The 14,193-nt window shown below is 42.2% G+C and overlaps 1 protein-coding gene and 1 long non-coding RNA gene across 8 annotated transcripts in view; one reads left to right on the top strand and one right to left on the bottom strand.

The window, feature by feature from the left end:
• Positions 1-1,984, top strand: part of LOC113843916 (uncharacterized) — a 17,241-nt gene extending 15,257 nt beyond the window's left edge. For all 6 annotated transcript variants that reach the window (XR_011809580.1, XR_011809579.1, XR_011809581.1 and 3 more), the window contains one exon: positions 1,849-1,984. This is a non-coding gene — a long non-coding RNA (uncharacterized lncRNA). The remainder of the gene's footprint in view (positions 1-1,848) is intronic.
• Positions 938-14,184, bottom strand: ALKBH1 (alkB homolog 1, histone H2A dioxygenase). Of its 2 annotated transcripts, none has more exons than XM_027459670.3 (6): positions 14,051-14,184; positions 11,225-11,333; positions 7,944-8,106; positions 4,284-4,374; positions 2,937-3,130; positions 938-2,402 (listed from the first exon to the last, which is right to left on the bottom strand). In XM_027459670.3, the coding sequence occupies exons 1-6, from the start codon at positions 14,177-14,179 to the stop codon at positions 1,979-1,981; spliced, it is 1,110 nt and encodes a 369-aa protein (XP_027315471.2). In that variant the 5' UTR covers positions 14,180-14,184; the 3' UTR covers positions 938-1,978. The 2 variants fall into 2 exon arrangements, with proteins under 2 accessions (XP_027315471.2, XP_071894513.1); XM_072038412.1 differs by having other exon boundaries at positions 13,976-14,179.
• Positions 14,185-14,193: the final 9 nt, after the last annotated feature.

Below are 14,193 nucleotides of genomic sequence, written 5' to 3'. Positions count from 1 at the left end.
ATTTCCTTCTATTTCAAACTGCAGAGGATAAACAGTATGGGTTCTTGTCCTTGAACCACAGAAACAACTGCATACTGAAATAAATAAACGTTTGGCATTTGGCATGTTTATAGGGAACTGAAGACAAAGAACTGGAAATATGAATATACTTAAACCTCAGCCTGCAACATGAAGCAACCAGTGCCATTTGGTTAATAGCTGTCTGGTTCCATGAATCCTGTCTTCTCTCATCTTCAGTGCTGAGGGAATAGGTAGATTTTAGCTTCCCTCTGAGTTAACAAGAGAAAACCTGTCTGCTCATTGTTGCAGAGACAATGTGTTCCTCTCCCCATCCTCTTCTTCAGATGCCACTAAAGGAGTTCTGCTCTTTCCTGAGACTTACCCAGATGGTCAACACTCCCTTCTGGTCATACTGTAACCTCTCTGTACCGGTATTCACTTTCCCAGGGCTCAGCTGTCAATATAAAGCCTAAGATATAGCAAGGAGACACTTCTGGCATAGAACATGGAAGTGAGATACTAAACCCCACATCTAATTACATTTCAGTCATTAAATTACTGGAGCTCATTGCAGTATTGTATGTAGAGGAATTAATTGTGCAGATACACAAATACTCACCTGCAATGACATAAACAGATCAGACACACACCAGAAGGAAAATATACCACATACATATTAAATTGGACTTGATACCACAGGCAACACCCCTCAAACTACCCAGCAAACCCCGAACAGCCCATAAGCAAAGTGGCCCTGCAGACAGAGATGCAGGGCTTCTCCACCAGCACTGGCAGATGGCTGAGGCAATAAATAGATCCAAAAGAAGCCTGAAGGGGAACAGCACAAGGGATGCAAGCAGCATTAACAATACATTGAAATAAGTAACAGGAAGGAAAGTAAAAGGAAAAAAAAAAAAGACTAAAACTGATAGAGATCTTTAATTTAAAAACTGAGTAAGTTTATTCATTGGGAAAGTGCAACAAAATACCCCAGGGATAGAACATTCCACACCAACAATTAAAATTGCATTAAAAAGCAGATAGGAAGGTCTGAGTCTTAAAGAGAATGGGCACAAAAGCCAGTTCTTGCCTTTGTTTCACTGTATTTATCTTTGGGTGACAGAGATAGTCAGTGATTAATTTCTTTTTTAGGTACTCCATTTACAACTTCATTGCTTCAACTTGCAAGTCATTGTTCCTTAAAGATACCAGCTTGGGACTGCAGGACCAGAATCTGCAGGCACTTAGAGGGGGCACTTCTGTAAGAATGGGGATGTAGGGCTCAGCCACATCCTAACTGTTGGGAGGAGACCCACTTGGAATTACCAGGTATTCTGAGTAAATATCACTCCCAATCAGTTCCACTTTAAATTTGAAATATGCAAGAAGTCCAGATCCACTCAAAACCAGTTTCTGCTGCAGCTGAGGGGTGCAAGCAGGCAAAAGGACAGCACTGAACTACAGCAAGCTTACAGTATGTGTTGCTCAGGGGAGCTGCTAGTTTCTGATCACTGAACCAGTTTTTACTGTAGAGATAATTCTCTTTGAAGTGCTGCAGGTAGGTTTCACAGCAACCTACTCTCCCTCACCCTCATTAACGCACTTCAGTTGAGCTTTACTAGGCCAATGGGCTTCTTTAATGCATGCCAATTGTACCTTTTGCAGGCACTTTCTGCCCAATGATTTTAAAATATTTTATGAGCATCACTGAACCAAGCTTGATAGTGCAATATACAGGTCTGAAACATGAATGTCTGCCACAGAACTTCAACAGAGTTCATCTCCTGACCCAGTCCTAAATGTATCCCTCTTTTCTGATTAAGTTCTCTCTCTCCCTCCCTCCCCCAGCTTATTTCTTACAGCACCAAGGACAGCACTGATTCTGCAGATGTTCCTCACTGCCCACACAGACAGGTGACTACGATCAGCTCCAGACAGAGGTTGCCCATTCAGTCCATGCCAACGCGATCTCCTGGTCTCAGCTGTCAGTATTTGCTCTGTGTCTCTTGGCTCTGCCATTCCCCTGATGGTAACCGTCTTCAGAGGGTGCTTGACCCTTTATTTCTGTTCCAGACTCCTCTGGAAAATTCTGACCCTCAGCCAGCACCTGCCGAATAGTCATGTTAATGCGGGAAGACTGCAAGTACTTGGCACAGACCTGCCAGTCCTCCTCAGAGCTCTGCTCAATGACTGAGCCAGCAGGAAGGTCTGAAGGAAGGGCTTGGTCCAGGCACGAAGGCAAAGCTGTCCCTTCGGGGTTGGGAAGGACGCGGGGCACAGCATGGTGCAGCAAGCGGCTGAAGCCAGACATCACCATAATATCTCCACTGTGCATGAACATGGCTGTTGGGGCCTCCTCCCGCTTCAAGCCCCCAAGCAGAAAGATGGAGGACTGCCCAAAACTGAAGATGGAGAGAGAAGAGAAAACAAATTGAGCTACAGAAAATTGTGTGTACAATAGGAAAACGTTAGCACCACTTACATTTCTTTAGAAAACACACGAGAACAAAACCCCAGATGGATTCCTCATCTTGACTTTGTATCGAGAACACAGAAAGCAGACCAACAGGCCTGGTTAAAGTTAGGCAAAGTGTGAACCTTGGTTCACAAACTGTGTGACCTTGCTCAGTTTGAAGCTCTGCTGAGATATTTCATGCTTGTTGATCAGTACCAGAATTGCCAGTCTGCCACTCTAAAACAGAACTGTCCCCTGTGAAAAGAGCTCTTCCACAGAGATGCCACATGCATGGTATTCAAGCAGTCTTCAAGAAACCTATGCTATTGTGCTACAGCTTCCTAATATTCAGGTCTTCAGAGAGTGAAGATTATATACCCAGTTAGCAAACTAAATCACACCAACTTCCTGTAACCTTATGCAACCACAGGAAAAAAAAATAAATCCACCAATCCTCCCACAACAATCACAATGTACTCACCTGAATGATAAAAGGGGCCGAGAATGGTCTAGTTCAGACTCATCCACATGAATTCCCAGTGAAGAATCAAAGTGATAGTAGTTCAGGATCCCTGCTTGAGCTTGGAAACCCTGGAACCCGCAGGCTGCAGCCACTTGTTCTGACAGGAACGCGAGGTCTGAGGGGAAAGGAGTGTGGTGATTTGGTGTGTACTTCTGGAAGAAGGAGAATGGGAAAAACAAAACAAATTAAAACATCAGGACAGCACATACAATTGAAAACAGACGGTTAATGAGACCTCAGAAGTCTGGCTGACAGTCATAGAGAAGATCATACCTGCCTAGAGAGTGACTACAATGCAAGTATAATTCAAGTTTTTCTCTTATTGTTTAATTCTGGGCCTATGCTGAAATTGGCAGAGTTAATAGTCTTGGATTTAAATTGTGGAGTTAATCATTATTATTAAACAGGAAGTCAGTAAGATTAGTACCAACATCCTATCTATCACAGATCACAGGTCACTTAGTCACCACCTAAAGCTTCTGATGGAGATTTCTTTATCTCATCAACAGAGCTCTGAAACAAACATCTTTGTTCCTTCTTTGAAGGATAAGACAAACAGGCATCAATTGCAAGCCTACTTTTTCCTCTCTCCCTTGAGTGATTTTGACTGAGAAGAATAGAAGAGAGTAATCAAGTTTTACTAAGGCCACACATTAACTGGCTGCTCTAGGAAAAAAGAAAAAGCTGCAATCTGCTTTGGTTAAGTATCTGCAATATATTGATGAACTGCATATATTCACTCTGCCATCTTTTCTCAGCCTTCATCTGACTCAATCTGCTGAGAAAGTTTATTTAGGTCTCCAGAATGTTAAGGAGCTCCAAAATAGCTGTTAGTTGGTGAGACTGTGCTATACTGCTTCAGATAAGTTGAAAGTCACATCTTAAGCAGTCTCTTCTGACTCTCTCTTGCTCTTCCATCAAGAAGCAGCATTTCAAAGAAGCACTCAAGGACACTCATACTCTAAGTAGTTAACAATGCATTTGAGCCTATTCCTTTTAGCAAGGTAAAAATGCTCACTTACCCTGAAATGGAGTCAGGGGTCTAAAGCGAAGTACACGCTACCATATTACCTTTGAAAGCAAAGATGGCAGCAATGGGCTTTTGCTGTTAAATCCTCCTTAGTGAACTCATACATATTAAAAATGTTCTTAAAAGCATGGTTTGTTACAGCCTTTCCTCAAGACTGTCTTGTAGAATCATGTGCATTTTACTAAATACTAAATTTTATTCCATAATACCCTATTCTGTCTGCCTTTCTGAGTACTTATACTGAAGAAGAGAAATGGAGAATTTAATTTTGGTACCTTGGTATCCCAATTATAATGGTAACCGAGGGTCACCCAGCGCAACTTCTCCAGTAAGCTTCTGGGCTCACATTTACTGGAACCCTTCCTTCTGCAAAGACAAAATAGAAAGAAATGGGATACATGTTAATTTCTGAAGGGTTTTATGGCAGTTAAACACACAGTAATGAGATTCATTCATCTGCGTGACAGTCTATTAGAACCATCATTGCTAGACTTATTTTCAGTAATGCTGTTGTTTCTTTCTAAGACCCTGAAAATTCAGTTCATGCAATTAGTGTAAGCTGTAGGGCCTACCACCAATTGTTAGCAGTTTGAAAAGCTGTATTTACTCTGTGGTACCTAACAGAGGTTATCAGATGGAGACAACACAGTGAACTGGAGCAGATTAAGATGTCAGAATTAAACGTGTACTGTTTATGCACCTGCAAGTGAAAGAACAGAATCTGTGAAGATCTAAAGGTGTAAACCCAAGGAAAAAAAAATATTCCCGTCACTAAATGGAAAATTACAAGAAAGGAAACTGCTTCACCTGACAGTGAAGTATATCAAGCTGTATAACGCTCTCCTAAGTAGAGGACCATTAGTTCTTCTGCTTGGTACTTTTACAAGAAGTGCTTAGGATGAACTGACTCAGTAAGACTGCTTTAGCTACGACAATACACATCTTTGAATGTCAAGAAATCTAGATGACAGGTGTCTCCTATCCAGGCTGCCATGCAGGACAAAAAGCACAGTGGATGTTTTAGGAAGGAGCAGCACAATGCATGTCGAAAGTGTTCTCAAGTGACAACCCTAATTCAGTGGTCCAGCAGTCTGAAACCTCACACAGGGGTGGGCTATGGAAAAGTCCTCACAAAGTTGGACCAAAAAGTGTTAACTCGAGTATATCAGGCAGACATAAAAGCATGTTAGTGACAATTATGAAAAGGAAGGTACATATATCTTCTAGTCCGGTTCTGCCAACAATTTCAGCTTCTTTTCTCATGCTAAGTCATATGTTATGGTAAAGAAAGGAAAGGGAAATGTACTCAGAACATCATGATAAACAGTAGCACCAGATGGCTGGCTCTCATTTATAGCCTCATTAGTTCAGTGTGACATGCACTCCTTCATAAAACAGAATGCATAATATTTGTGCTGCCACGGTCAAGTCTTTGCCAAGTATCTGCATTTAACGTGCAGTTCTACCTGGATACACAGCTTGCTGCTGCCCTGCACTATACTGATCTTTAGTATTAATAGCTTATAAGCTAAACCAGGAAGAGGACTTACGTTAAACCAGGAAGAAGCCAGTTTCTTTACTTGCAGAGATTTTTCATAGCTCACTGAATATTGAAAGAAAATAATCTTTCCAATTTCCTTCTTTGTCATAAGGTAATAGTAACTGTGATTACTGTAACACAGCAACTGTCAGATACATGCTGCTTGGAGCAATTGAGGGAGCTCCCAACAGGTAACACGGCATTTCCAAAAGGGAGAGCCCACAACTCATTCCTCTATGTCTTCCAACCAACGAAGTTCATATTCATAATGAAACGTTTTTAGCACCTGCCTTTTCAAAGTGCCCTTCGTCTTCTTTCGCTGCTGTGTTAGTGTTTGCACAACAGCAGGAACTCGAGCTCAGTACATCCTTAGTCCCGGAATTTAGTGTTTTGCACATGATTTCAAATGTGATTGTTAAGAAGGGCAAAGCCTGAGTGTTATGTATTTGGAAATAGGGAGTTCCTAGAGCTGTACCACCAGCTGCTCCTACGAGAAGGCACCGAAAGATTCTGGTGTAACTACTTCAGAAAGAGAGCAAGTCTGAATAGCAGTGGGGTTCTTCTGAAGCACCGTTTTTTCTTTATTCACTGGTAAATGCCTGCATCTATAAAATCTCCCCCAGCCTTTTTCTTATACAGAGGGAGATATATATAAAATCTCCTTTGTAGGGATGCTCTACCCTCTTTGATACTTCTAATTGTCTTCAACACTTTAAGAAAATACCTGAACTCCACTTTGTGGAGAGACCATGGCATACATTTCCAGGAAATTTCCTTGTGATTCCTGCATCCTGCAAACAGCAGATATGCTATGACCCAAGCAAGACAGGCAAGGTACCTTCCTGATGGAAGATGAAACAGTATTAAGACGATGGAAAGATAAAAAGCATTAAAGCTGTGTCCAGGCTTGGAATTAGACCTCCTTTTAGTTAAGCACTCTGTTTCTCCCCTCCCTGAAAAGCTCTCACTCTTAATAATAGACAAGTTGGCTAGTTTGATCCGCTTTCCCCTAGGGTAAAGCAGAAATACAGCAGTTTGCACACTTGAAGACTAAGGCAAGTGCTTAATAAAACTGCCAGTGTTGCTGCCAGCCATCACTCTTCCAAACACTGTTTTCAATGAATTAGATTCAGCTGCAAATTAACCTCTGTTCTGATCATTCTCTGTGTGTGCAGGAGGTACTGTTGGGAAAGGCCTGTCAAGCTGCAACAGTCCTCAACTTTTTTCAGCTGTAGGGCACAATCCACAATGTTTTCAAAGAACAATTTTTCATCCTTGATAGAACACAAATGTAAAAGTCAATATTTTAAAAACAAAAAAAGTATCTGGATTTTTGCAACTAATTCTGACTGAGCCTGGAAGTAACAAGTACGGTCATAACTTCTCTCCTAGGTGAAAATATTCACAAGTCCAAACCTTACTTGTGCAAACCTGTATCTTGTGGATGTTAAGAATGTATTTAAAAAAAAATAAAAAATCTCACCAGGTCAATTTCCCTAACAGACTGCAGTGGAAGATGAGAGCTGCAGGGAAATCTGGTCACTCCATCACATGACACAACCTTCTTGAAAAATGAGCAATGAAATCAACAAGGTAATGATAAATAACCAATAACTAAAAGATCGTATACTGTAAGCAGCTTCTAACTTGTTTTTATTTTTATAGATGATTAATTAAAAAAAAAAGCTTTAAAACTTGGATTTTAGTTTTCTACTTGACTTTAAAACTTGGACAAATTCTCTATTAACCTCTAAATTGGGTAGAGGAAAGGCAGCTGCATTGCCACAGAACTCTGATAGCATAGAAATCTTTGAGAATAAACTGGATTGTCAAAGTGTTACATTTAATCTCCATCTTATATGGCATGAAAGAAAAATGTCTGGAAGAACACCTTGGAAAATAAAACATAGAAATTAGCAGATTTGAGGAGTTCAAAAAATACAAGTATGGCCTTTCAGTTGCAGCACACTAGATCCAGCATCTGACTGGAAGGAGCTAGCACATGCAGCATGTTTGGAAAGGATCTGCTTTGCCTCAGGAAAACAGAGGCCTAGAGGGACCTCATGGTTCCACCTGTTACTGAGCTTAGCAAGCTTCTGAGCACCATGCCATCAGCCAGGGTTGCTGTTTTACCCTAGACGTTTAACTGATAGATTTGGAATAACTTACTACTGGAAAATCCCACTATGAACATGACAGAAGAGACTTAACAAGGATGCATATCAAGCCATGCCATAATTCATCTTCAGCTTGGCATGTCTGACACAACCTGTATACTGCCAGCACGTACACAATTTTTTTTACGTTTCCCTTCCCTGGTTATTTTTCTTCAACCTTCTCAGAGCTGAGCACTTCTGGCTCTGTTAGTTTAGAGCCAGGGTTACTCTGGACTCACCTCAGCTGCTCCTTGCTCTGCCCCCACAGATCAATGGTCTTCTCAGGAGCCATGTGCAGGTCCAAGTTGCAGACATTGGGTTTCTGGGTGTATAGCTTGAGACACTGTTTTACCCAGTGGCGCTGGCAGCCCGGAAGGAAAGGGTTTCGTATGAAAATAAACCCTGACCATAAAGAAAGAGGGAGAGGGTAGGGAGAAAGTACAATTAGGCATATCCCTGTGTTTTCTAAAACCATGGCAAAGAAGAGTGGGAGGTACTGGAAGAACACCTTAGATATACAGCTCCTGAATTTGTAAGCTGATGAAATCTATTAATAGGTCTGACTAATTGAGATCTACTGTTTCTTCATTCCAAACAACTGGTGGCTATAAGGTAGAAGGCAGGGGGGAAGCCACAGCTGGTCTGAGTCAAAAATATCTGCATAAGGCATATTGATTACAGGTAGATAAAGGGTTGAGAACTTGGAAAGCCAGTTGCTTTGGAGTAAATTTGATACTGAAGTGCTCCAGCAAAATCCTTTTCAACTCCGCAAAGTTAAAGTAACTCTATTCGAGTTTTTACAGGCTTCAAACTAACCTTGGTGCTGCCTCAGAACTCACTGTGTCTTCTTATTGCTCCTTCAGTGTCAGAACTGCAGAGAGCAGTCTACAGACTGAACGAGTACTTAGTAATGTAAACTGTTTCTCTCCTTCGTTCATGCTTGCTTCCAAGTAAGTCTGGTTGTATCAGTCTTTACATTTTTGTATGATAGTGCTCAAATGGGATGAAAATCCAATTATAATCTGAACTGCCTGTTGCTGTAGCCTTTGTTGATACATTTTGCAGTCATTGCTAATTAACAAAATGAAGTGAACAGGTAGCTAGAGTGCACATTCGTTTAGGCAAGCATTTCAGACAGAGTTCAAGCAGCAGCCCAAATAAGAGAGTTAGCAGAAATGTAATGGATCGATTTGGTCCATATCTTAACAGACAATAGTCCTTGACATAAGATATACCATTGTGAGAAGAGGTAACAGGATTCTTCACTGGAATTTTCTCCCCAACACCCCAGGGGGGTTTCCTTCCAGGCCAGGACTGACAGTATCGATGAGTGAGCGTGCTGAGGGGAAGATGCTGTTAATCTGTATCACACCTGCTCTGAGAATCAAGGCACTCTTTCAAGACTGTCAATTCAGTAAGGCTCACCAACACAAAATTCACATATAAAGGGAGATAAGGGTTTAGGGGGAACAAAGGAAAAAGAGGTTTCAAGGTTTTGCCCTATTGTATCTTTTTGAACTTCTCATTCATATCAAGTTAAACAGACAAAAATAGATGAAAAAGGAAGAAGCAAGTCGAGGAGTCTCAGTAGGCTACAAACTTGCCTTGTGGCCTTTATGAAAGCAGTAATAAAAGCATGGAAAAAGCTTCCTGCCAGCGTATCTCACAGACCTCACAAGATTAAATTAACTGCTTAGAAAAGAACCCGCAGTGTATTAATAACATACTGTCATTCATTTCACTCCGTTCCCTGCACCTTCAGTCTACAGGTAGCTTTCTTATAGGTCTGACTACAAGAATTTTCTTTGCCAGAAGCATTAAATTTACTTTCTGTTGGCCTCTGTACAGAACAGAGTAATAACATTGCCCTTCCTGTCTACAGCTTTTGATGTGTGTTTCTCAAAGCACTTCAGTACATACATGAATTACGCTGCGCTAGGCATGTATTGTCTCCAGGTATTAATGAAGAAATTGAAGCCTGGAGGGCAACTACTTACACACAGAGCTGAGAACAAGAATCCAGGTTTTATGACTCTTGTATCAGAAAGTCCAAACATGTTTGTGTCTCTCCAAACCGTTCATTGCTTACTGGTAAGAAATCAGATTAATCCAGATTTACAAAAGGGAGAGCAACCAAAAAGCAGGAAACTACTATGCTGCTGATGTCAAAAAAGGCAGAGAAGCCTGAATTTCTAACAGTTGCTGGGTTTTACTATCAACTTTTACACTTGTATTCAAGACTGAATAGTTCCTGAAGGGGCTAGTTACACTAGAAAGCAGAGTCAGCCACACATGGGAGGGAGATGAGTAAGAACTACAATTCTTCAGCAATATCTCTAAGCTGACTAAAGAACAACTCAAGCTTTAGATACAACATAAATGAACCTTTTGGCCTTGAAAGAGTTGGGCTGAGTAGAATAAGCAAAGGAGGAATTATTTGGGGATCTGTATACTAAAGGAATCTGCCATGAGAAAGCAGATACAATTCTTACACTGCGCCAAAATCTTGCAGCACACTAGATATTACCTTACACCTCGTGAACGTGACTCCAGCCTCAACCTGGGTAAGACATGCAGGTGTCTAGCAACAGGAACAACCCCTCATAAAACTAATTTGTCTCAGAGGACAAATTGAGCATGAGTCAGTAGTGCACCCTTGCGGCAATTAAGGCTGATTGCACATGGGCCTGTATGACTTAAAGCTACCTGGGGATTCCAGATTCTTCTCCAAAGCACATGGCAAAATTATAAGAAGCAATAGTCACAAACCACAGCAAGGCAAATTCTGATTATATATAAGGTGAAAAAAACATCACAATGAGAATTACTGAGCATTGGAATGTGTGCCTAGAAAGGCTGAGTACTCTCTGTCTGTGGAGATTTCCAAAGCTCACCCAAACAGAGCTCTCAGCAACCTGATCTAACTTTCAAGCTGGCTCTTCTTTTAAGCTGAGGTTGAACGAGAGACCTCTGGAGGTTCATTCCAACCTAACATCTTTGTGTGACTCTACTAGGTGTCCTGAAAACCTAATATCCATTTCAGTTTTTGAAATAACCCACCTAATGAAATTATTCTGTACCTTGAATAGGACAAGAGGTTCATATTCACTTATTGTACACCAGTTAAGTAGAGACCACACTTCAGACTTGAAGTGACTGTATTTCAGTCACTTATCTCACGTTCATGATATACATGGAAGAAAAATGGATGCTGCAGAAATACAAAATTTCTATTGAAGGCTACAGCAAGTGGAATCCATTCTCACAAGGGATGGTCTGGTAGGTAAGAGACCATGAAACAACTGGTCCTTCTGTTTGAAGCTCTGTATGTCACCACATCCCACCCTTTAACTGAGTTGTTTGTTCTACTGCACTTAGAAAACGCACCACCACCATTAAATTATGCTGAGACAAATCAAAATAGATTTTTTAGGCAGAACAAGGAAGATAAGATGGAAGATACCTGAATGAGAAGCAATGAGGTTGCATGAGATTTTTCTAGCAATCAAGAGGTACCTACCTGGATAGCCATTGAGGCCATAGGCTTTCCACCGGCTAACTGGCTGTAATCCCGCTCGGGAAGCATCTTGGTCACTGACTGAAGAAATACTGAGATGTGATCTGAACACCTGGCAAAAGAAAAATGCATCTGTTAAAGGGAGGGAAAAAAACAACTGGAAGAGAGACAAAACTCGTCTAAAAACAACACCTGTACAAAAGAAAGAGTGCTACCCTATTCCAGAACATCATACTCAGGGAATCTTGGGAAAATGCCATCTGTACCACAAAACTATTGTCTGAATAATCATGACCACAACAAGGCAAACAGCTGCTAACAGGGCTGGTAGGTACTCAATGTAAGAATCAAAAGGTACCTACAATTTCTATGAGATTTAGGGATCAGGAGAGATGTCCTTCATTCATAAAGAACAGTTTATAGTTAAAAAAAAGCTGCACTATTAGTTCATTTCCACAGTACAGGCTGTAAAATAATACTCTGCCAATAATCCATCTCCATGAGAGAGTGCAATATTTACTACTCGTAACACTTTATACCTTCAGAGCATTTTCCAATTACTGTTTTTTGTTCCTAATTCCATAGGGTGGATAACTACCATCATCTGTAATTTACAGGAGAAAAGATACAATGATAAAACATGCAAAGTTGTCTGATGTGAAAGACTGTAGAAACCTTATAAATGCTGAATACCACATTGTTGCTCCTGTTTCCTACACAAGGGTCAGCAAGATGTATTTTCTCACCGTACTGGGCCACAATAACATGTTTTAAGCTGCAATAAGCCTATACTATTGCTGAAGGAAAGAAACTTATCCAAGCTCTCACTGCCTTCTTCCCTCAGGACTGCAAAGTTTCTTAGGGAGGACAGGGTCGAGGCAGGCTGGTTTTGTTCCAGCTCAGTTCCCCGGTCCAGCTGTCAACACAGCTGTGCAAAAGTAGAGGCTGGTGTAAGGAAAGAGCTGGTTAGGCATTGTAGGAATAAGCAGGCAGAGGCAGGCAAGATTTGGTTGACGCCAATTTGAAGTGTATACAAAATTAAGGCCCAAGCGCAAGCACTCAGATTCTGCAGAGGTGAGCAAGGCATAAATTAGTCTCTGCAGGCTGACCGGTCTGTTTGCAATCTTCTGAGCAATGAGTCAAAACTGCATGCATCACATTTGTGAGAAGTTGCTAAACTGCTGCTGGGGAACAGTTTCTGGAAACACGCTCAGTTTTTCCAATTTCTCAACTACCTGCCAAAAGCATCTCTGTGACTGCCAGCCTTGCAGAGCTTAATTCTGAGTCCTGTCTGTGGAACAACCCCAGGAGGGCAATTCCTTTGACTGAGCCTTTGCCACCTCTGTTGCCTCAAACTGCTGCTGCCAGGGCTTCCTGAGAACAGGACCTGTTTCTGTGATGAAGAATTACGCGTGCTGAATCAGTTAAATACTCTTTGTAGCAGGGCAGCTGGGGCATGTCACACTTCACTGAAGAGCTCAATCACTTGAAGCACTTTTCTGAGAAAAAAGGAACAATAGTATCTGGGTCAATCTGGCTGGCCTGTAGCTCTTCTTTAAGGGAAAAGCCACATGTTTTTAACCTGGGGGAAAAGAGGAATAAAAGATGCTTTCACCAGTGAGCTATCAACTGATCTCAGAAGGTAGCCTGCACAAAAGAAAGACATGGAGAAGGGACAGATGCTTGTGATGCTTTCAAGGCCTATGAATTTCCCAGAAGGGTTGTAAGGCTGGAATCCTTTATTTGATAAAGGATTGCTGCAAGCTCAAGAAAGGCTGAAATGTTAACAACTCCCTTGTTTAACGCTAACGCCTTGAACAATTTCAAATAGGTCAGGTTTTGTGTCCAGTTCACAGTATCAAAATTGTTGCCTGAAAAGATAGAAAAATATTTATTTTAAAAGAACAGTAGAAAAAAAAGACTAAAGATTTGAAACATGAAAAATTAGGTCAAGTTTTGTTTCAACTATATTCTCTGTGCCCTGTATTTGTATAGGTTCATGGAGAATCCATGCTTAGCAGTACTTTCGGAAACATCCATTATCCTTTTGCGATGTGACAAAATGGGAGATGAGTTTAAAGGATCACTTCTCAGTAACTCAGGACATCTCAGAACTACTAACTGTGATTAACTGAACGCTACTTTCAGATGGACTCCTGACTGCCCGGACTGACAGCTGGGCCAGATGCTTGTGGGATGACAGGAAGAAAGGAAAAGAAACTTTTCTAGAAGACAGCCAGAACTGCAGCCAACAGCTCCTCAGGTGGGAGAGCCAAAGCCTGGCTCCCTGTCCAGCTCACCCAACTATTTCGGGACTAAAATGGTAACTGACAGGCCCAGGAAATAGCGTTAATAATAATAAATAGCGTTAGCTAACATAAAAGGTTACTTTTTTTTCAGTGTGCATGACACTTTGATTCCCTTAAATAACGTGTGGTTCTATTAGAGACTTTAGAGATCAGTTATCGGGGCATAACAAGCTAACAACAGCAGTAAATAAATATAAGCAAAACCAAAAACCAGCAAGCAGGATTCCTGTTACAGCGGCAGCTTCAGCCAGCTGCCTACACACGGCACCAGGCACGACCGCCCCCTCCCTCAGCTCAGGCACCGCCGGGTGACCGGGGCTGGCTCTGGCACCGGCCCCACTCGGGGCCCCGCCGGGGACGGCGGCAGCAGCCCCACAGCCGCGATGCCTCAGGGGCTGAGGCCGCTTCACCCCCCGACACCTCACCTCACCCCCATACGCCTCACCCGTTCCCCCGGCGGGGCCACACCGCGCCAACTAACAGCCTGCTGTGAAAGCAGCCGAGAGCATCCCGCCGTTACCTGCCCCCCCGGCGCGGAGAAATCGAGCACGCCGCGCAGCTCGGAGGCGTCCCGCCGCCGGTAGAAGCGAAAGAGCCGCCTGAAGGCGTCCTCCCCGCCCTCCCGGCCCAGCGCCGCCGCCGCCGCCATTTTGGGCCCGGCGC

The sequence above is a fragment of the Anas platyrhynchos genome, chromosome 5 (assembly GCF_047663525.1).
Source record: "Anas platyrhynchos isolate ZD024472 breed Pekin duck chromosome 5, IASCAAS_PekinDuck_T2T, whole genome shotgun sequence".
Lineage (NCBI taxonomy): Eukaryota > Metazoa > Chordata > Aves > Anseriformes > Anatidae > Anas > Anas platyrhynchos.
This window is presented reverse-complemented; position numbering and strand designations above follow the sequence as displayed.